This window comes from Simochromis diagramma, unplaced genomic scaffold (genome assembly GCF_900408965.1).
Source record: "Simochromis diagramma unplaced genomic scaffold, fSimDia1.1 OVJJ01000302.1, whole genome shotgun sequence".
Classification (NCBI taxonomy): Eukaryota; Metazoa; Chordata; class Actinopteri; order Cichliformes; family Cichlidae; genus Simochromis; species Simochromis diagramma.
In genome coordinates, this window is record NW_024386792.1 from 8,056,672 (window position 1) to 8,079,448 (window position 22,777).

General features: G+C 40.0%; 1 protein-coding gene across 2 annotated transcripts in view; it reads right to left on the reverse strand.

The window, feature by feature from the left end:
• ctnna2 (catenin (cadherin-associated protein), alpha 2) overlaps nt 1–22,777 on the reverse strand; it is a 334,263-nt gene that overhangs the window by 26,179 nt on the left and 285,307 nt on the right. For both annotated transcript variants that reach the window (XM_040024188.1, XM_040024189.1), the window contains 4 exons: nt 17,171–17,263; nt 15,212–15,368; nt 14,492–14,692; nt 934–1,085 (listed from right to left, as the gene is read on the reverse strand). In XM_040024188.1, coding sequence (XP_039880122.1) covers nt 934–1,085; nt 14,492–14,692; nt 15,212–15,368; nt 17,171–17,263 — 603 coding nt within the window. The remainder of the gene's footprint in view (nt 1–933; nt 1,086–14,491; nt 14,693–15,211; nt 15,369–17,170; nt 17,264–22,777) is intronic.

Here is a 22,777-nt window from a genome sequence, read left to right on the forward strand (position 1 = left end):
GAAAGCAAGGATCTTCCAAGTTGTTTCCCCAGAAAGTAATTGAACTTGGATAGGATTATAAAGCCAGCTGGTCCCGGGCAGTTCAAAGCTGCCTGTTTTACATTATTTACTAACATCAAATTATTTTCCATAATTAGATTTTTTTCTTTCCGAAGCTGAACTGGGAAACCTTCCAGCCTGCATAAAGTTGAATAAATGAATTACGTGGTGAAAGAGGAGGGACAGTTGGGGTGGGGGTGGGGGTGGGGGTGCAGATACTGTAACATCAGATTTGGTACGTGAAACAGCAGAGCTGGTATCTTGTTGTTATGGAGCCGTTTTATCGTGACACGCTGTCAAGGGTTCTGCCAGATTCATAAAACAGATCATGTGACAGGGGTGACACTCCAAATGAGAATTGAAGATTTCAATTATGCGCTTCTTCATCCTTAGGGCGGATGTATTTTTGTCACAAAACTTCCACTATCACCCAAGACAGACAGCAGCACAGTTTTCAGTGGGAATAAGGTCCCTGTGATGAAAAGCAAAAAAGCACAAATTTGTCATATTCACCAGTAGATTCAGGAAGTTTTTAATGTAACAGGTTTTATGATAGAAACCCCCCACAAAACACAGGTTATTACCTCAACAAGACAGATATTTAAACCAAATTTAAAATATGCTAATGGTAGTGAAGCTGCAAAAAAGCATATATTCAAACTAAATAAGCTCAACATTAGGAAATGAGCAAACTGTTCAGATGTTTAAAATAAAAAACCCAATCAAATATTTTGAATACACAGAGGAAGATGGGAAATTGGTGCAATTTGCTTCTTTTTTTTTTCCAACTGGCAATTCAAAACACTTTGACACTGTCGCTGAGCTCTAGAAGCATTTGAAAGTATCTCAGCTAGTCTTTCCCTTTTGCTCTCTTGCAGAAGATAATGGACGTACCCTTATCATGAGGACGGCTTTCCTGACGTCGCGGACGCCATCGTAGACCAAACGGGATGCATCAATGAACTCGTTCTCCTCAAAGGGCTGTGGGGGGTTCATACTCAGTGCCTCGATAGCTACTTCCACTTGTTCAGCAAATCGGGGCATTACTGCAGGAAGAAAGAGGTAATGGAAGTAGAGATAGAGAACAGAAGAGAGACAGGAGGTATGGGTTTATCACTTTTTTCTATGATAGGTGAAGGATTATGATTATATAAGAAAACACAGCTATGACTGTGCTGCTTCTCTATCCAAGGACATGGCCACCACTGTCTTCAAAATGTCTCGCAGCACATTCTTCATCAGTCTGTGTTCACTTCTGGAATGTCACCCTAAACCTCTTTGTAAACAACAATATGCCATTCACACACTGCACACCAATTAGCTACTCCACATCGGCTTACCCGGCACGGAGACTGACCTGTCTCTCCCAGATCGGTTTGTGCGTTTGCTGCCATGTGGCACGGGGAAGTGTATGTATGTGTGCGTAACCTGGGAGCTCGCTCAGAGATGTCTGTGTGCTTCAGTGTTACAGCGCAAGGACGCGAGCTCAGCCTGTCAATCCACAATGCCGACGAAGGGAAACAATTTCATCAAAGTCTTTTCGAGGCAGACAAAAGCCAAGCAACAAAAGAAACGTCCCTACTGACCATAAAAAATGGTTGGTTTTGTTGTCGGTACCCATTGGCTAGACCTGATGGAAGAGCTTTATGTTTTTTGTGTCTTCAAATGAATTGTGCTGAATATGAATAGACATTGTTTAATATCCAAAAATACAGACTGAAGGTTTTAAATATTTAGCAGGCCACCTTTCCAAGTAATCTCCTGTTGTGTCACAATAATTGAATTCCAGCTATGATAATGTACTTTTTTTTTCTTCTTATGGACTTCGTGCTGTAGCAAATTATCATAACAAAAGCAAAGGCTTACCTAGAAAGCCAGTTGCCAGCTAGAAAAAGGTGTCCATTTACTGTAGATTTGTGGGTCTCTTTTCAAACACTACAAAAGCCTAAAAACCCACCATTACATTTGATTTCATTACAGTAGCACAAATAGAAAAGTATTTTCTTTGAATCCGGAATAGATATTAGAAAATGACTTTATGTACAGAAGAACAGGGTGAGACAAAGAGAAGGACATACTGTTTTATGTGTTTTAGGGAAAAAATCATTCAGCTGCTTTAGAAGTAATAAGCAACAAATATGTATCAATGGAGTGTATTTTTGAAGTGCTGATACTATGAATAGTTTAAGACAACATCATTAGAGGAGAAGACAGCTCTAATGAGCACAGAGAGATAAGAAAAACTGTGGAAAAGACAAATGAGGTATTGCAGTTTGGCCAGAGAGCCATGTTTGTGATTTTATTAGCATCTTCCACACTCTCGCCCCATTCTGACATGAAGAGTGAACTAAATCAATTAACTAGCTTGCACTAAAAGGTGTATGAATCTGCAGTGTGCTTATTTGTCTGATATAAAACATACGGTATATTTCACCAAACATAAAAGGCACTACAAAAAAGTCTCTCCCTTTTTCTTTTCATTTTTAATTCAGTTTAATCCACTTACTGGAGAAGCGTAAAATAGGCTTTTGGGAATTGCTGGGAAGGCGTTTTAAATAGAAATATTTAAATGTTCTCTGTGCTCTTAATGAGCAAAGTTGCTGATGGTAAGGAGCAATTTCACTCATTCCAGTTGAAAAATGATGAAGGGAATTAAATGTGACCATGTAGGGATGGATTTTTTTCACCCTCTAAGCTTAAGCATACTTTAAGTGAGAAGTTATGGAAGTACAATGAATGCCTCAAACCTCAAAGCTAACACGGTGCGCACCTGTGCCATGTTTAACAAGATTTAAACAGCACAATCTGCACAGTTCCTGATTTCTAAACCACAAAATTCAAATTAAGACGGCTACATTTAGACAATCAAACACACAGCAAAACTGCACAGAAGCACGCACTTACATTCAACAGGTGAACACAAAAATATCTCCAAATCGATGACGTTGGCCCACTCGGACGGAAAATTTTAACAAGTACAAGTTTGCGAACAAGGTTTCCAAATCTGTGGTCCTTTTTCTGCACTTTTGTGGCAAAAAAAAAATCAAAACAAACAAATAAAAAAAATAAGCACGTGCATATTTAACACAATTATTTATATTGTGTGACACTACTACACCTGCATGTTACAACATTGTTTGGCCTACTCATGATGATGGCAAACTGCTATTTAATCATAGTGAGAGAAGTAAAAAAACAAGGGGTGGTAGATGTTGTTTATATCCTAAAAATGGGTCATTTGAACCCTTTGCTAAGTGGTTGCTAGGCGGTGTGATGGTGCCATAACATACCATCGATATTTCAACTTCTGCTGATATAAATTAGATCATTGTGTTGTGAAATGTAAATGATGTGAGGCTTTTATAAAGCGTTAGTGATGCATAAATGACAAAAACAGATCATTTTAGCCTGTTGCTAGGTGGTTTGCTCAACTCCTGACGACCAAAGCAAAAAATAAACACACAGACAGACAGAGACTTTGGATATTACAGTAAGATATCACATATCACAGCAACAAAGTTGCATTTTATCCAGTTTCAGATCAATTCTTTCCACAATTCCCCAACACAGTCTGTTTCAAAAGAAAACAGAAAAAACAACAACAAAAAATAAAAGCACTCCCAAGCGATGCTGTAGTATGAAGCAGGTTTGACAGAGCTAACTTTCTGTTAGCTGACTTGATAAATTCTAAATATTAAAAGATAATGGTTATCACGACAGGGGTTTTCTACTTTCTTTGTTAACTTTAGACTCTCTGAAGAGACATGATTAGAGGGACAGGTGATAGAGCTCTACAAAGAACAGGAAAAATATAATGCCATTGTTTACCACTCTTATAATTATCCACCCATTTACTTATTGTTTTCATTTCCTTATTGCCCTTCTACTTACATCCTAAGACAATATAACACAGACACATCGTTAATACTAAGCTATTACTTGGGTACTGCTTATTATTTAATTACATGGTATTTACTTTATCACGTTATTACATGACATTTAAAGCTGCTACATAACGTGCAAACCAAAAGTGTGACTATTAATTCACAAAGTAATATATATTAAGTTTTACTCCTCAATGTTACCTGTGTCAGCAACATCACACAGACAGAGATTCACAAAGAGTGCTTTCACAATTTGAGAACCACTGGTCTAAAATATTACTATGTATATGTTTTCAAATTTATATATTTAAATAATTTTTAAATATATTTTAGTACAATCTTTAGACAATCTTTGTCTTACCTCTTAACCATTTTTTGAACTGCTGTATGATTATGGCGTTATTTTTGTGCCACTATTCTGAGCGCACATAAAAAAACATTTGAGCGCACGTAAAAAATGATTTGCAGGTGCAAATGTTGCATTTTGAGGAGAAATTTATTTTGAGCGAAGAAAAGCTAAATTTGAGTGAACAAAATTCATTGCTGCGTGCAAAAAATGTATTTCAGTGCTTGCTGTTATCCACACACAACAGCAGCCTCTCTCGCTCAGTTTTTGCATTTGCGCTCGCTCGCAATGTGTTGCTCGCGCTCTCAACATTTCTGCCCGTGCGCGTTCAACTCATTCTATACACCGTTATATTTGTGCCACAAAACCAGCCAATCACAGACTTGGATGCAAAAAAATCTGATTGGCTGTGTGGTCTCCAATCAGCTCAAATTGACGAAATGCAATATCCCAGAATCCACTTCGTCCAAAACTCAAACGAGGCAGTGTCGGAGGAACACAGAGTGGCGGAGTTTGAAATATTACTCTTTCTGGGTCACAAAATAAACTTTTAAGATATTTTCATGCGAGAATGGTGCTGTGTAAACTTCAAATATCTACTCGATTCATCAAGACATCACATATTTGCAAAAGTGCACTAACGTTTTCGGAGATGCCTGTTACCCACTAGCTGACCGCATAGCTGGACTGGCCATCGGCCCACTGAGCAAAGATGGGTATTTTTCATTTTTATGTTTGTTTGTTTGTTTTTGTAACGGTATAAACAATGAAAGGTGGTGGATTAGCAAATTGGTCATGATCAACTCTGGGCTGGACCAATTACAATACATCCTTATTGAGGGGAAAAGGAACGCGATTCGTCCCGTACTTCAGCTAGAATGAAAAAGACACAAAGCTGGAGTTATTCTGTGTTTTTGCTGCACAACTGCCTGTTCTTCTTTCTTTCTCTCCCATCCCTCTCCTGTTGCTACTTCAATCATGAAACTGATCAATGATCAGCTGATCGGCTTTTCTGCCAAAAGTCCCGTCGCGCTTGTTTGTTTATCGCCCACTTTGCACCAGAAAGAGGAAACCAGCGGATGTTGCACTAAACAACAGCAGCACGTTCAAGCTTGATAAGCTGTTGTTAGAATTTATTTATTATTACTTTCTAGTATCAGCTGATGTTTGCTGGAGCCACAGCTGTAAAGCTGCTGGTCATGATATTGGTTTGGATATGTGGTGAGAGGGAAACATGAAGGTGACACGAATCAAACATATATACCAACAAGACAGTGTACATCACTGTCACAACAGCGTTTGTTTTAGTTCAAAGGCTTTATAGAATTTATTTATTGGAATTCCACGTGAAAGACCAATACAAAGTGGTGTACATGTGAGAAGTGGAACGAAAATCATACATGATTCCAAACATTTTTTTTACAAATAAATAACTGCAAAGTGGGGTGTGCGTAATTATTCAGCCCCCTGAGTCAATACTTTGTAGAACCACCTTTTGCTGCAATTACCGCTGCCAGTCTTTTAGGGTATGTCTCTACCAGCTTTGCACATCTAGAGACTGAAATTCTTGCCCATTCTTCTTTGCAAAACAGCTCCAGCTCAGTCAGATTAGATGGACAGCGTTTGTGAACAGCAGTTTTCAGATCTTGCCACAGATTCTCGATTGGATTTAGACACCAGACAAGTCAGGGATAAAGTTATTGAGAAATTTAAAGCAGGCTTAGGCTACAAAAAGATTTGAACATCGCTTGAACATCCCACAGAGCACTGTTCAAGCAGTCATTCAGAAACAGAAGGAGTATGGCACAACTGTAAACCTACCAAGACAAGGCCGTCCACCTAAACTCACCGAGATCTACAGCTCAGGTGGGGGAATCTGTCCATAGGACAACTATTAGTCGTGCACTGCACAAAGTTGGCCTTTATGGAAGAGTGGCAAGAAGAAAGTCATTGTTAACAGAAAACCATAAGAAGTCCCGTTTGCAGTTTGCACCAAGCCATGTGGGGGACACAGCAAACATGTGGAAGAAGGTGCTCTGGTCAGATGAGACCAAAATGGAACTTTTTGGCCAAAATGCAAAACGCTATGTGTGGCAGAAAACTAACACTGCACATCACTCTGAACACACCATCCCCACTGTCAAATATGGTGGTGGCAGCATCATGCTCTGGGGGGGCTTCTCTTCAGCAGGGACAGGGAAGCTGGTCAGAGTTGATGGGAAGATGGATGGAGCCAAATACAGGGCAATCTTGGAAGAAAACCTCTTGGAGTCTGCAAAAGACGTGAGACTGGGGCGGATGTTCACCTTCCAGCAGGACAACGACCCTAAACATAAAGCCAGGGCAAGCATTGGAATGGTTTAAAACAAAACATATCCATGTGTTAGAATGGCCCAGTCAAAGTCCAGATCTAAATCCAATCGAGAATCTGTGGCAAGATCTGAAAACTGCTGTTCACAAACGCTGTCCATCTAATCTGACTGAGCTGGAGCTGTTTTGCAAAGAAGAATGGGAAAGGATTTCAGTCTCTAGATGTGCAAAGCTGGTAGAGACATACCCTAAAAGACTGGCAGCGGTAATTGCAGCAAAAGGTGGTTCTACAAAGTATTGACTCAGGGGGCTGAATTATTACGCACACCCCACTTTGCAGTTATTTATTTGTAAAAAAAAAATGTTTGGAATCATGTATGATTTTCGTTCCACTTCTCACATGTGCACCACTTTGTATGGGTGTACACGTGGAATTCCAATAAAATGTATTCATGTTTGTGGCTGTAATGTGACAAAATGTGGAAAGTTCAAGGGGGGCCGAATACTTTTGCAAGCCACTGTATTTGAAGTTTACACAGCATCATGTGACCCAGAAAGAGTAATATCTCAAACTCTGCCACTCTGTGTTCCTCCGCCACTGCCTCGTTTGAGTTTTGGACGAAGTGGATTCTGGGATATTGCATTTCGTCATTTCAAGCTGATTGGAGCCCAATACAGCCAATCAGATTTTTTTGCATCCAAGTCTGTGATTGGCTGGTTTTGTGGCACAAATATAAGGGTGTGCAGAAATGTTGAGAGCGCAAGCAACACATTGCGAGCGAGCGCAAATGCAAAAACTGAGCGAGAGGGGCTGCTGTTGTGTGTGTGTGTGTGTGGATAACAGCAAACACTGAAATACATTTTTTGCACGCAGCAATGAATTTTGTTCACTTAAATTTAGCTTTTCTTCGCTCAAAACAAATTTCTCCTCAAAATGCAACATTTGCACCTGCAAATTTTTTTTCACTTGCACTAAATTTTTTTTTTACATGCGCTCAGAATAGTGTCACAAAAATAACGCCATATATGATCATTTCCCTACAGAGGAAATCATGTGTTGTTGCGTCTGACTTTAATGGCAGTGTGCAAATGGAGCTAACAATCACAGTTAAGTGAGTTACCTTAAAATTTGCTGTGCACACCTGGTGGGAAATTTCACTAAAATGAGGCAATACAAAGCCATCATTATCTAGACATCATACAGAAAGATACTTATTTCTCGCATAATGTGAGCCTGCTGCCTTTTTTGGAGAATTTATCAGCAGCAACAAGGTAAATAATTAAATTAAAGGCAAACAAAATGCCACTAGAGTTACCCAAATGATCCATTCTTACAATACTTGTTATGCACAGTTCCTTTATACGATGTGAAAAGCTTTTTCTTTCAGCTCATTGAACCAGTGCAGTTATCAAATGGCGGCATGACACATTTGCTGATAAATCCGTGAAGTGCTATTATGCAGGCTGGATCCACCATGTTTACCTTCACTAAATCATATGAAAATTACATTTAGGAGCTACACATTAACCCGGTTCAGTATTAAAGCCGTCATTGCGCAACATTTTGAAGTATGCTGCACAGACTGTAAATAAAAAATGTGCATTGTGTCTGTGTTGGCTTCGAAGCCTCGAAGGTAACATTCTGACTGCTGTTTGGAGTCACGAGTTACTATATATAGACAACAAGAAGAACTGCAACGTTATCAAGGGTTGCAAGTTTGGTTAGCAATCTGCATTCATAAACCAAACGCATCTACTAAACTACTACACTTACACTGGTAGGGATAAGGCCTAGCCAGCAACTCTCATACTGGTAAGGCTTTAAACCTTATCAGTATTCAAATGTATAGTTTTTTGACAACTATTGATGGGATACAGAGGGAAAAATTGGAACAGTGCTGAATTAATGATGGTCACATGAACAATTTCATGCGCATTGTTTTAATATTTATTTCCATCATCCCTGCACAAGTTATATAAAAAAAAGCAACAAAAAAGAAAAAAAAACCCTGCCATCTGCCTCTGGCTGTGGATGGTGTTGTGTTCACTCACTATGATAGAATAAAATGTTTTCCTCAAGAAACCTCAGCCCATTTGGTGAGCTGTAATTGTCATGCGTCACTGTAATTGGCACAGTTATTTCAAAGCCAGTGAGGCCAGAGATGTGATTCATATAGACAATGAGACCAGTGGTACAGTTTTGTTTTCTGGTAATGCGATTAACACTCGCAATCTAGAGATAAAAACAAGCGTAAATACTAACCTCCAAGTACAGTACACTGGTGTCTGCTAAATGAGCGCATCCACCTATTCAAACAGGGAACGTGTGACCGAATGAGAATTTGAGAAAAGGGCAAATGTTTGAAAACACGAAATACCATGTGAATAAACCTTAATTCTTTAGTCGGACCATAATTCGCCTGGTGTAATTTTAAAAAGCAGAATGGGAGAGGAAACAGGGTGGGAAGGGTTGCAAAACATGGTGCGTCAAGAATAGCTAGGGGCTTAATAACAGCAGCCCACGAAATTGAAAATTATAGAAGCTTTTATAAAACATATTACTGTCATTAACCTTCATCCCTGTCCTACACGCACTGCGGCCAAGCAGCATCGCCCCTTATCTGCTGCTTGTATTAATTCCCTGCACAGGTAGGCACAAAAATGTGACCAAAAAGAAACAATCAGTGTTTTCCAAATGAGAGGTCAGATCCACTTCCTCTCTCATATTGGCTAGATATTCAAGAGCGTTGCAATTTATCTGTTCAATCAGATCATTCTCTAGAGTTAAAACTGCGTTTTCTCCATTTAGTGCAGGTGATGAATGGGAAAAGGCTAATTTCTGACATGCACTACGTAACACTCAGCAAGGCCTTTAAAATCTAATGCTACTGCACTTACTTAAAGCAAAATCACTAAATGCGCTTTAAGATATCCACACAGCTTGCATAGCCACTTCCTAATTTTGAAAACGTTGAACTTAACAGCTTTGATGATCGGCGGTCGAACCACAAAGAGAATGTGCTGTATATGATGCTCCTCCTGCTTACTGGTCTCCTCTCCTTCACTCTAACCTTGGTTAAATTGTTCCACCTACCTCTTCCTACTGCACTGCTATTCTCATAGCAATTTCCTCATCAGTACTCTCTCCCAACTTCTGCCTCTTTTTACGCACTGATTGAAAGGCCCCACCTCCTCTCCTTGCAAGCTTAGTTTGCCATCTGCTTCACATTCTGGTTAAAGACTCTTTTCCTATCATTAAAACAATAGACACAGATTCAAAAATTATAACTCATTTATCTCAACAACCGTGTTGTACACTTATGGGCCATATAAAAAACACCATTTTCAGTGTTAAAAAAAATGATAAAAACCACTGATTCACTTCCACATTTCCCCTTAACAGTTATTTTTAACCAGAGACACATTCAGTGAAAGGTCTTTAGTTTTCTTCATTAGACCCTCCACTTGGCATTAACAAGTGGCTTCTTTGGGTACATGTGTGAATGTGCCCAACACACTGATGAGTCATTAAAAGCAGATTGTTCCTGCATATGGACCCATTCCATTAGCACGTGCATCTCTGTGAATGTGTCCTACACTTGGAAACTTTGGCAGTTAAGGACTCCGGTGGTCTGGACTGACATTTAGCCTTCCAAACAGAAACAATTGCACGCTTCCTTTTTCCTTTTCTGCAAATAAAGCGAGGAAGTGGTAGCTTGAGCACTCTACTTGAGATCAGATCACTGTAGGCGCATGTTAATGCCAGGTATGAGCCGAGCCTTAGTGTCTGATGCACTTCCTTTTAGTGCTCTTGATCCACTGATTTACAGGCATGACATGTGGGTGGCAGTGTGTCCGTGTGTGTTATTACTCACTGCACTCACTGCAAAACCCTGGCTAAATCCTATTTACTGTGCCCTGATGTAATAACAAGGAGCAACATCACCCTGCTACCTAAATGGCACTCTGACTTAGGCAATATATCAGTTTTTTAATCTACCCTCTCCAGGCACCACATTAATGACCAACTTAAAAATTTGTCCCTTCTTTTGAGGAGAAGATTAGTCTAAACCAAGGCAGTTAGTGGGCAGAATAGTGTATCAGTAAGGAAGGAGGGAGAGGAGGAAAGAGAGGGAAGCCATAACCACTTTCCCATTAGGCTATTGATTTTTCTCTCTCTCAAGGACACGCTTCAGTCCCGGGCCCATGTGTAGACTGTCTGTCAGGAATCTATAGCTAAGCTTTACACTGAAGAGTTGTGAGCCTTGGCTGCCTGTGTTTTGGCCTCGGCATAAATCTGGCCACACTCGAAATGAGAAAGAGGGATGGGCAAATTGAGACAAGGTCAAAGGGTAGGTAGCTGTGATGAGCGCTGTGTGCCAGCTGTCAGAAAGAAAGGCAAGTGGCTGTGATTGGCATGAGTGGCTGTGGGCATAAACACAGGAGCAGTCCAATAAAAACACAAATAGCCAACACAAAACACACAACTACCCACATACGCACACTTACACCCACACACACTTGCACAGACAGAGTAAAGGGATAAATGTTTTACACATGCTCACCACTGGAGGAAAGTTAAGAAAAAGGGAACACATCAATGAATTCCACTAAAATCCTTGCGCAAATCGCTTAGTGAAATCCTTGGTGACAGCTATTGATTTTTTGGTGGAGTCTAGTTAATTGGGCTCAGTACCCTCTAAAAACTGTGTGGTCCTATATCCCTTCCCTTTGTTCAGCTACACTTAATCATCTTTCCCCCTAGCTATAGATTTCTCCTTGACTGTGTTCAAATCCATAGACATCAGGTCTGTGAGGACGGAGGGGAGAGGGAGGCAAAAGTTCACAAGGATCAATAAGTGCTTTATGGTCCAGATCAGATGTGCATGGTAGCCCTTAAAAACCCCCAACTACTGCTAAGACGGAAACTGGAAGGGGAAACAACAGCTCTTCATCAAAGAGAAATATGGAGCCAATGAAACATTCATCTAACACGGTTGCTAATTCCCCACCTTAACGTCTCAATTAGCGCCCAAATCGTGAGGAGACCTTGTTAAAATTAAAGACAGAAGCCCTCCCAAAGGCCCGGCATCTCGAGAAAACGCAACAAAAATTTGTTTGGTGCATATTCTTTCTGTGAAGAAGAAATCACCTCAGCCCTGACCTTAATGTGAACTTGCCCACCAGTCGCCTTGAACCTGTGTTTTAAACAAGTCTGTTTATCTGTGGGTATAGCAAAGTGCAAGGTCACCACAGTTGACTAAATCTAAACCAAAAACTAGATCAAGGTGTGAAAATGTATTTCCTTTAGATTTACTTTTTTCTTTCCCTTGAAATCTGAGGCTGTCACGAACAACAGTGTAAAGTTTGCGCGCACACATAATCCTCAACTGCAAAATGGGAAGTGTTACATAAGTTAACAATCATTTCCTTTCATTGCCTATAGTGCTAAATTTACAGGAGAAATTACCACCCTGCATCTATCAAAAACGCTGCAAAATACAGCCTGCGTGAAGTAGGAAACTGTGTAAGTGACGTCACCCCGTCAACAGCTCTCGATTTGTTGGTGTTAGTAACACTGACATAATGCTTCTTCATAGTGCTGACTCTTGCTCCATGGAGGATTAATAGAAGCATGTGACGAGGTTAGAGTCAAACAAAATTGACCTCAAGTGTCTGTAAGATAATCACCGCTGAACTCTATCAATTAATTACCCCAATCAATTAAACTGAATCATGCAATAAGTGAACAGAATGTGTTTAAAGTACCATATAACTAATACTGTAAGTAGACTGTTATGGTGGGGTTCAGCGCCAGAAGAGGGTCTCAGACAGATGGCTGTGTGAACACACGTGGCACACCTAATGCTGTTTGCGACTTATCAGCTAGCAGGGAGGGGAGCTGATTGTGTCTCTCAATTATCCCGGCAGATGAAAGTAACGAGCGAAACAATAGATATACCACCTCGCTAAATGGGCTCTAATGGGAGAGATAGAAAGACGAGTCGGAAGGATGGGTGAGAACGGAGAAAATATAACAAGGAGGGGAGTTGCTGCTGTGCTGATGTGAAAAGGGATTGTGGTCAGATTTTATTCTCATGGACAGGTAATTGCTAAATTACTTCTCTCCTTTCATCCTGCATTTTTTTTGGGGGGGGGAGGGTTTGGCCATCTTTCATGATGCCACATTTTAAAGCCGTATTATGGTATATTTTTAAGGGATTGGCTAAGACAGTATTTCATAGCAAACGCTGCACATTTTCTATCTTCCTTGCTTGTGTCTAGACACTTTGTAAACAAGACAAAGTAACACAAAATCACATTAAAAACAGAAACTGTCACCAGTCTGCTTCTCTGAGTATTGCAGGAATGTTTTTGTATGAACAATCGCTGTAACATTTGGAGTTGTCACGTGAACGGCCCTGGCAAAAATGAACAAATTGTTTCTACTGAGACTTCTCTGCATTTTTCATGTGGCACGCCTTCACCGGTGCACATATCGTCAAGAACACTGCAAAAGCTTTCACCTTCTTCCAACTCGCAAATAATACTAGGCTGCAGCTCAACACCTGCGCTGAAAGTGGAAACGTTGCAAACGCGCTGAAGCAATGTCAAAGTTTAGCTTTAAGTGGTGTAGGTGGTGACTGAGTGATACATGTTTTCCTCCTCTGGGCTTGCCGGCTGTACTAACTGTGTACTCAGCCCTGCCGATGTTACCACCTCCTGTACATACTCACTTTCACAGATGCTTTCTGTATATGTTACACTGTTTCCTGTAACCACAGTCAGGAAGTAGACTCAGATCTACAATATACTACACTGCAATGTCTAAAGTATTCCCTCACCCATCCAAACCACTGAAATTCAGGTGTTTCGACTACTTTAGTGGCGACAGTGTATAAAATTAAGCAGGTAGGCATGCAGACTGCTTCTACAAACACTTTTGAAAGAATGGGTCGCTCTCTGGAGCTCAGTGAATTCCAGCGTGGCATTGTGATAGGATGCCACCTGTGCATCAAGTCCAGTCGTGAAGCTTCGTCGCTACTAAATATTCCACAGTCAGCTGTTAGCTGTCCATAAAAACATGGATGAACAAAACACCATTGGGATAACTAGAGCAGAGACTGCAACACAGGCCTTCTTGTCCAACATCAGTGTCTGACCTTCTGGAATAATTAAAATTACATTTTAATTAAAAATTAAAAATTCCCATGAACACACTCCCAAACCTTGTGGAAAGCCCTCTCAGAGGAGTTGAAGTTGTTATAGCAACAACGGGTATTCCAACACCATATTAAAAGCATTTTTCTGTTGTACCTTGTTTATTTACTATTAATTATTTAATTTTTGTAATATATCTACAATCCGCTTTTCTTTTTGACCCTTGTGCTGCTGATTGAATTCCCCCAGTATGTTCAGAGGTAAAAACTACTGAGACAATATAAGAATTCAAAGTTGTCTCCTAAACAAGGATTTGGAAATGTGTTCATTGTTTGATCGGCCTGGTACTGAGACAAATGCAACTTTCCTGGAAGATGACATTGGACAGAGGCTGTAAATGAATAAATAAAAGAGTGAGAGCGGATAAGACTTTCTGTTAGAGCCAAGAAACTAATCAAAACTTTAGACACTGGACACAGAAGCAGTCAAGTCGTATCTGTAAGTGAGACCAGACTGGTGAACTAATGTAGCTTCTACATGTGTGCGCGCGCGTGTGTGTGTGGGTGCATATACGTATGTGTTTCTATATGTTAGGCTATTCCTAAAAGTAGCTTGGCTTGCCAAAAAGCTTGCAGCAAAATATTTTGACACAGGGTGAAGCACAGTGTATGCATCATACTAGTAATACATTAAGCTATGGCTCATTGTGGATCTTCTGCAGCTACACAGGCTCTGTGTACAGCACACTAACCAGTCTCAGACAGGAGCTTGATGGACTCCAGCACACGCTCGGTGTAGACCCCGGGCTCATAGTTTTCCATCTCAGCGTTAATGATGTGGACCACGCGAGCAGCTCGGCCCCGGATAGCTCCAGCAGTTCGGTCAAGAGTGTCCACATCGCCCTCTTGGAGAGCTATTACACATTTGTTGACATCCTCAAGGATGTGGTTCTCTTGAGAGTGAGAGAGAGAGAAAAGATGACAGTGAATGAAAGTGGGAAACAAAAAATGAAAAAGACCCAAGGATTCTGTTGTTGAGAGACATAATTATTGTTTAATAAACAGATTTTCCTGGAAATTAAACTAATTTTTTATCTCTGAGTGTGGATACACTGTTGAGTTTATTTCTCCAAGAAACATGTTGATTATGGATAAAATTCAATACCTGTTGCTTTTTTTTGGACACCATCCCACCCCCGTCCAAAAAATAAACTTTTTTCTTCTGCCTTTTGATGTTTTTTTTTCTAGTTCACCGTATTTTGCTTCAAATGCTGTGATTTCTTATTTTTTATTAACTAAATAGTAACTTTGTTTTTCACATCAAGCCTCCATAGAGATGTTTTATGAAAATTTGGTGCCAGAGGACACAAGCAACAACATTCAATAACTCACTCGCTTCAAGGGAAAATCAGGAGCATGTGGACCATTTGTTTCAATCAGTCAGTCTGTGAGGAATTTGTGCTGGCTCATACCTGACACAGAAAGGAAATCATCCACAGAAGTGATGTCATCCACAGCCTCAGTCAAGATGCGCACTTGTTTCTCCCACTGATCTTTGAAAACATCCATGTTGTCCTGGGCCACCTTGCTTTGGGGGCGGGCAGCCAGAGTGAGTGCAGCATTGATGACCTGATAAGGGACAAGAAACGTTTGCAGTAGCGTAGGTGTACATGTGTGCGTTTAAAATGAAGTCTTAAAGACATTTCTGCACATCTGTGAGTCATTTCAGGAGAAAAGACATCTGTACTAGTTTATATATAAGATATATAAGAACATACAGCATGATGAAACAAAGTCTGGCTATCATGTCAAGACTCTGACACTGTGAGGTGAATAGTGTGGCAGCAGTGGCACAGTAGCTGAGTGCTATGCTCTTTCTCGTAGTCATTAAGGTTTTCAGTCTATGCTGTGGCCTGCTAGTAGCAGCTACAGCTACAGACTAAAAGGATTTAGCAACCAAACGTTTGCCACATTTGCTGTGAGATAAAAAAATATATATGCTTGAAATATATTGTTAATTGCACAAATGTAATAAATGATGCAGAATCTTTTACAGCTTAAAAAAGCAAGGCTTAAAGAAAGCACAAGACCTTGATATGTGCAAGGTAAACCCTTCAGCTTTAGGACAAAGAAAAAAATAAGATAAATACTTCACAGGGATACAGGGATGATAAAAATAATACCGGCCTTATCGTGTACTTTGAAATACCAATAGACAATATTTTAGCTACTCAAGGGAAGTAGCAATAGCTCCTTTGGAAAATGAAAGTGCTCTCCTCTTCCTGCTTTTGTTGCACAGTCAAACCCTCATTTTCCCGGGGGATTTCATACCCGGAGGCAGTTAGCAGAGTTAGTACCACCAATAAATTGTTCGATAAACACTTACTGCATAATGAAAAGTTAAAGCAAATAACTTGGGCACTGCCACTTTAACAACAAGGACCAGTTTATTTATTTTTTTTGTGTCTTTGCTTTCTCACTTTGTGCTTTTTAGATTTACTTTTAGTGAAATGAATCTGATCTAGATTATGATCTGAACATGGCAGTCACTGAGGCAGTGTGTGTGTGCACGACTGCGTGCATTTGCACGTGTAAAGAATAACCAGTCTGGTTTAACTCTACTTGGAACAGATGGAAATACCTCTCTTTGTTGCACCTCCTCTTTGTTCCCTCTACTCCAGTCACAAAGCCTATGTCTATTATGTTTTTTAATCTGCCTGTGTTCAGCTGTGCCAAGCAGTGTCAGGGGACAGCGCCTCTCCAAGTTTTATAAGTTAGTTGGTCTCGGTAGGTACGGGTAGAGGAGACTGCACATTAGATCATGAATCTTAAAATCAACCTCCCTTCTCCATTTCTCATTCTCGTTACAATGTTTGGTCCTGTGTGGATAAGGCTTACTGTTAACCTTGGAAACAACTGATGGATTTCAACATCCTCCTTTGTTTCTTTCTGCGAAACAGGACTACAATGTCCTCCTACACATTATTCATAGCTTTTCCTCCAAATCCGACAACTACAACCTCTTTCCTTTAATATTCCTAAATATTACACTTTCATAAATCAGTAATTAAATATAGAAAAGTTCCTTAAAAGAACATTTTGATTTGATCTTATGTTAAGAATTTGTATTTTATGTAGTGCTGTCAGCGTTAATCTCGTTAAAATGACGTTAACGCCATAATGGCTTTAAAGTGGCAAATCTCCGTTAGTGAGTTAGCGCGGAACGTACGTGGGGCTGCACGATGTCAACGCGTTAGCACGGTTAGCTCGTTAACGCGTTAGCACCGTGCAGCCCCATGTATGGGGGAATCTGCGCTAACTTGCTAACTGAGATTTGCATCGTTGATTCGGTTATGGGGTTAACGTCGTTTTAACAAAATTAACGCTGACAGCACTAATTTTATGTGATGTAGGTGTTTTAAAATCCTCACCTGTGGACACAGGCTGTCGATCTGGGTGGCGGCCATTCGTACCAACTTCACGCCCTCTTCATTGTTGGAGATGGAGCATGCCAAGTTGGCCACCTGAATAAAACAAACACAAAAAAGAGACCTAGCTGTTTTAATCTTGAAACTGTTAGTATTGAGGAAAACAAAAAGAAAAAATGTTGTGTCTCTATCAAGCGGTCATGCTCCAAAAAGGATATCTTCATCTTTTTCAAGACTTTTGCTGCAGCAAATATTTCTGTGTGCTGGCCATAAATTCCTGTCTAAACCAGTTTCAATTTAAGTTTGAGGGCCACAAGTGGCGAAACATTTTATTGTGTAGTTGAAGGTAGAATTCAACAGTCTGAATTAAAGCAACCAAGTTCCAAAATTATACTCCAGTACAGGCCAGTACAGTCTATTCTTTGTGTACAAAACTCCCTGCCTGTGTATTCTCTCCAAAGCATCAGTGAGAAACGAGGGGGGATTTTGTATTAAAAATACTGTAACTGTGATAAAATCCCACTTGATTGGTGTAATTGTGACTCACACTTGGTGTGTTGTAAAGTTAGAAAGCAATTTTGAACAACAAGAGGACAGAAGATTTTATTCTCTATTATCTGCAAATGAAAAGTAAGGGTTTGTGTTTCATTGTCCATATGAACATGAGTGTTTACCTATCATTTAATATGCAAATCTGGGTTATCTTTGTATCAATATTTGTCCAACTGAAACATTTGTGTTTGTACTGTACATTAATTTCTTAGGTATGCCTGTTAAACTGCTTGTTAATACCAATCTCTAATAAGTCCTGTCCCAGGAGCTCAATGGGTTTAGTCATTTCGACACGGTGAAGACAACCTGCAGGCTGGACCTACTGAAGTTCAAACAGAGCATCTGAATTGGGAAGAAAGGTGATTTAGTTGACTTTGAACATGGCATGGTTGTTACTGCCAGACAGGCTTGTCTGAGTATTTCAGAAACTGCTGAGATCCTCTGCTGGGATTTTCCCGCACGACCATCTCTAGGGTTTACAGAAAATGATCCAAAAAAGAGAAAATATCCAGTGAGAGGCAGTTTGGAGGATGGCCAGACTGTTTTGAGCTCATAGGAAGCCACCGGTGACTCAAATAACCCAAGGTATTCAAAAAAGCATTGCTTAATGCACCACAGGTCAAACCTTGAAGCAGATGGGCTACAGCTGCTGAAAACCACACCGGGTGCCATTCCTGTAAGCAAAGACGAGGAAACTGAGACTTTAGTTTCCACAGGCTCATAGAAGATTGGAAAAATGTTGACTGGACTGATGAGTCTCGATTTCTACTGCATATTTTGGATGACAGGGTCAGAATTTGGTGTAAACAATATGACCGCATGGATATGTCCTCCTATGTATCAATGGTTCAAGGCTACTGGAGGAGTAATGGTCTGAGTGATATTTTCTGGGAACACCTTGTGCCTCTTAGTACCAAATAAGCATCATTTAAATGCCACAGCCTACTAGAGTATTGTTGCTGACCATGTCCATCCCTTTATGGCCGTTGTGTACCCACTCTCCTGATGGCTGCTTCCAGCAGGATAAATGTGCCCTGTCACAAATATCAAATCATTTCAAACTGGTTTCCTGAATGTGACAATGAGTCCACTGCACTTAAATGGCAGTCACCAGATCTCAATGCAACAGAGCATCTTCTGGGATGTGGTGGAACAGGAGATTCTCATGTATGAACACCCGTAACATCTGCAGCAGATGTGTGACGCTATCATATCAATATGGACCAAAATGTCTGAGGACCTTGTTGAATCTCTGCCATGAAAAATTAAGACACATCTGAAGGCAAAAAGTGGCAAAAGGCAGGCACAACAGAGTAGCATTACCCGTCTTATTTTTAACTGCAGTAATTAGCTGGTATCAGATCAGATTACAGGGCTTTCATTTTCATTTTTCATTAGACAGGCGCTGCACATAGATTTGTAAATGAGCAGCAGGTGACATAAAGCAGATGTTTTTGTGTGTGGACATTTTCTTATGGAAAATAATGGCACAGACGTCTAAAGTATTACAGTAACATAACTATTTAGGGCATGCACATCAGGTAGGTCTGTGAGAGAGTAGAGTACTGCTGCACCGGCTGAACGTAGATAATAATATTAATTCAGATCCGAATGGCCAAGCTTATCAAATATGTATATGCAATTAGGATTTCAGGTATAAAGCATGACTGGCATGCCTAAATAATCACGGGGCCTGGTGGTGGTGGAGAGAGGTGTTTTATTATATAATTATGTTGCCAGATGGTTTTTATGTATGACACACCCTTAGGTTGATTTATGTCTTTCTTTATATCAGGGCACAGTTTCTTGATCACATGCTTTCAGCAAGAATCCTTTATGGGAGACACATAGAGACGCTTATCCAAGTTAACTTTTAAAGACTTTGTTGTTAAAAAGCTTCACTTTAAAAACTAAATTAGAAAATCCCATGCCTCTCTAGTTTTTAAACTAATTATAAGAGCTTGACAACATTTCAAGATTTTATATTTTAGTGTCTGCGTGCGGTATTCCTATAAAATATCTGAAACCACCACAGCAATTTTTTGTCTTTATGGCTATGAGGAACAGGGGCACAGTTTGTGCTAGTCCCATGTGAAGTCATCCACAATATCACTGTCTCTCACTGTTAATTTTCATAACTTTAAACTGTTTAAAACCCAACACCATCTCTAAACAAATCACATTTCGGCATGAGCCCAGGCTTTGAAACTGAGCTAAACAGACACATGCCGGTTGGCAGTAAAAGGTGCCAGTCTGCATTAGCACTTCTAGTACTCACACGTCACTGTTTGAGGCAAATTGAGGTAAATCAAATTTGTGTTAGAGGACTCTTGCTTAGAGCTCTGTCTCTTTACTCATGACAGCAATGAGCACATTGATGGATTATAGGCCTTTATGCGAATCAGAGTGTGTATGTGTTTAAAGCGGTGTGTGTGTGTCAGAGAGGGGGGGGGATGGGGGGTGAGTGAGAGCCTTCACTTCACATAAATGTGAAAGACGGTTTGCATATTTGAGAGCTACACAAATCACAAATTAAGTTACCTGAGTTACAGCTCTGGCTAAATTTGCATAACCTTTCTATATTTCTTATAATATTATAATATTTTTGAAAAATCTTTTTCTGTTTGCAAAGCACCTTTGAAATGTACAAGCTTATAAAAATACTTCAACTGATGTTAAAACGCCCTTAAGAGTTTCATTTTACTGCAGTGGACTAAAGCTATTCCCAGTTCCTGACTGAAAAATAAACACTTGCTATTGTGTTGGCAATTAAAATAATTTCTCTCATTAAACACATTAATATGAAAAATGAAATTGGAGTAAATGGACCTATTCCTCTCTGTCACATGATATTTTTAGCTGTACAGTCGTACTTCTTAGTGCTTAACTTGTTTATCCAGTTAACTTAAAAATACATGGGAATGGGAATTTGTAAAACAGAATGCAAGGACTTTAATACTTGATTAAAACTATATTTTACTGAAGTAGCGTAAACTGATCTTGCTGCTGTGACACTTGCAGAATGTGGTTTAGCATTATCACTGGTACCTATTTTGCATTATTACTTAATTCCAGAATTTTATTGGTTGACAGCATTGCAGGCCCAGTCTCGGGTGATCAGCTCATCATTGCAACTTCTTGCGATCAGTCGCCAAACTCAATAACTCAGCAACGCAGAAAAGGTTTTACTTAATTTCGTACATATATGTTTGATTTATCTTTGGATGGAGTTCCAGCTGGTATTTGTGGATGCAGGGAACGCTGCGTTTGCTGACAATTGTTTTCAGAAGTGTTCTTGAGGCCATGCTGTGATTTCCACTACAAAATTGTGTCTGCTTTTAATGCAGTGCTTTCTGCGGGCCCGAAGATCACAGCTATTCAGCACTGGTTATCTCCTCCAAACAGGCATTTTCTCTTTTAATGACATAATATTTTTGCAGATGATTCCTAAATTCTTTACAATTTTGCATCAGAAAACAAATTTTCTTAAGTACTTAAAATATTTACCCACACTTTCATCCACAGAGTGGTGAACCTCTCCCCACCTGCACTTCTGAAAGACTCAGCCTCTCTGGTATCCTCTTTTCATACTCATGTTACTAATTGAAGCAATTTGTTGTGAAATGTTCCACCTGTCTGTTTCCTTTTGTGGCAATTAACAATTTCTTGTCTTTTATTGCCACTCTTCTAAATTCAAAATGAACAACAAATTCCAAATGGGGATTAAACTTATAAAGTTAAGATATGGCATTGTATTTTACACAGCATTTCTGGAAACAGCAACATTTTTGCTGGCAAAGTGTTGACATGTCATTTGCTTTGTCTCTGCTAAGTAACAAGCTCTCAAGATATAAAACCACAGTGCAGCACCTTTCCCATTCAGAGCTTTTTGCAATTATAGTATAAATGCAGCACCTAACCAGCAGAAAGCAAGACTCTGCTCTCTGTCTTTATTTGCTTACATAGTTTCTTATCTCTTCTTCTACCCAGCTTTCTGAGTGCAGCGTTGGCCCTGTGTGTGGCAAAGGGGCAGAGGGCTTTCTAGAGGTTGGAAACATGCCTAACAAGCCCACTCCCACTCCCTCTTACCTAACACAGAGAGCCAGGTCAGGGCCAAAGCTACAAAATCCAGCCAAAACTGCTAATTGCAATTATCTAGGGAAGCACTTCACCTTTGAGGATTTTTTTCCCTATCAAGGAGGGAAAAACCAAGACAGAAGGTTTGAGACTACACCATGCAAGCCTAATGCTGATACGGTCAAGGATGTTGGAACAGAATAGGCAATTCAAAGAGGCTCGTGTGGGAGTGCACATGCCTGTGTGTGTGTGTGTGTGTGTGTGTGTGTGTGTGTGTGTGTGCTTGTGTTTGTGTGTGTGTAGGAGAGAGAAAGGGAGAAATAGAGAGGGAGAGATCCCCGCTGAATGCCCATTCTTCATTTTAGCCTCGAACAAAGAACTATCGATTTTGTCCTTTTGCCCTGCCCTGGATAATCACTTCAATTCTAATTTGATGGAGGTTTCCATGGCACTTGGAGAGATGGGCATTCTCATGTATGCTATCTAAATCACCTAAATGGAGCTCAGTAACTGGAAATAGCTCTGATAGTGTTAATTTTTTTTCAAGTTTATTTTAAACATGAGCTTGTGGCGGTGGACTTCAAATCTATTGCCACAAAGTGATGAGGGTAATACAATAAATAACATCTCAGCAGTCTCTCTTTATTACCGCACTGACTGCATACAGTGCACATAATCAGTCAGGCTTTGAGTAATCTCATGAATATCCTCTGTTGTACCTCTTTATATAATGTACCTTTGAATCAATACCTTTTTTTAAAACAAAATCTTTAAAATTTCTTGGTAGAGTAGATAGAAGGAGAAAAGTTAAAGAGCCCCAAAGCAGTTACACTACACAAATAACCCTTATAGTTACTTCTACTCTCAAGAACAACTAGCTGAGCTGCCAAGGCAAAACAGCTTTGCCTTGAGTCAAAGCATGAAGGCAGCTTAGAAAAGAGAAAAATGTCTTTCAGTCACTGTATATGATGTAAGAAATAC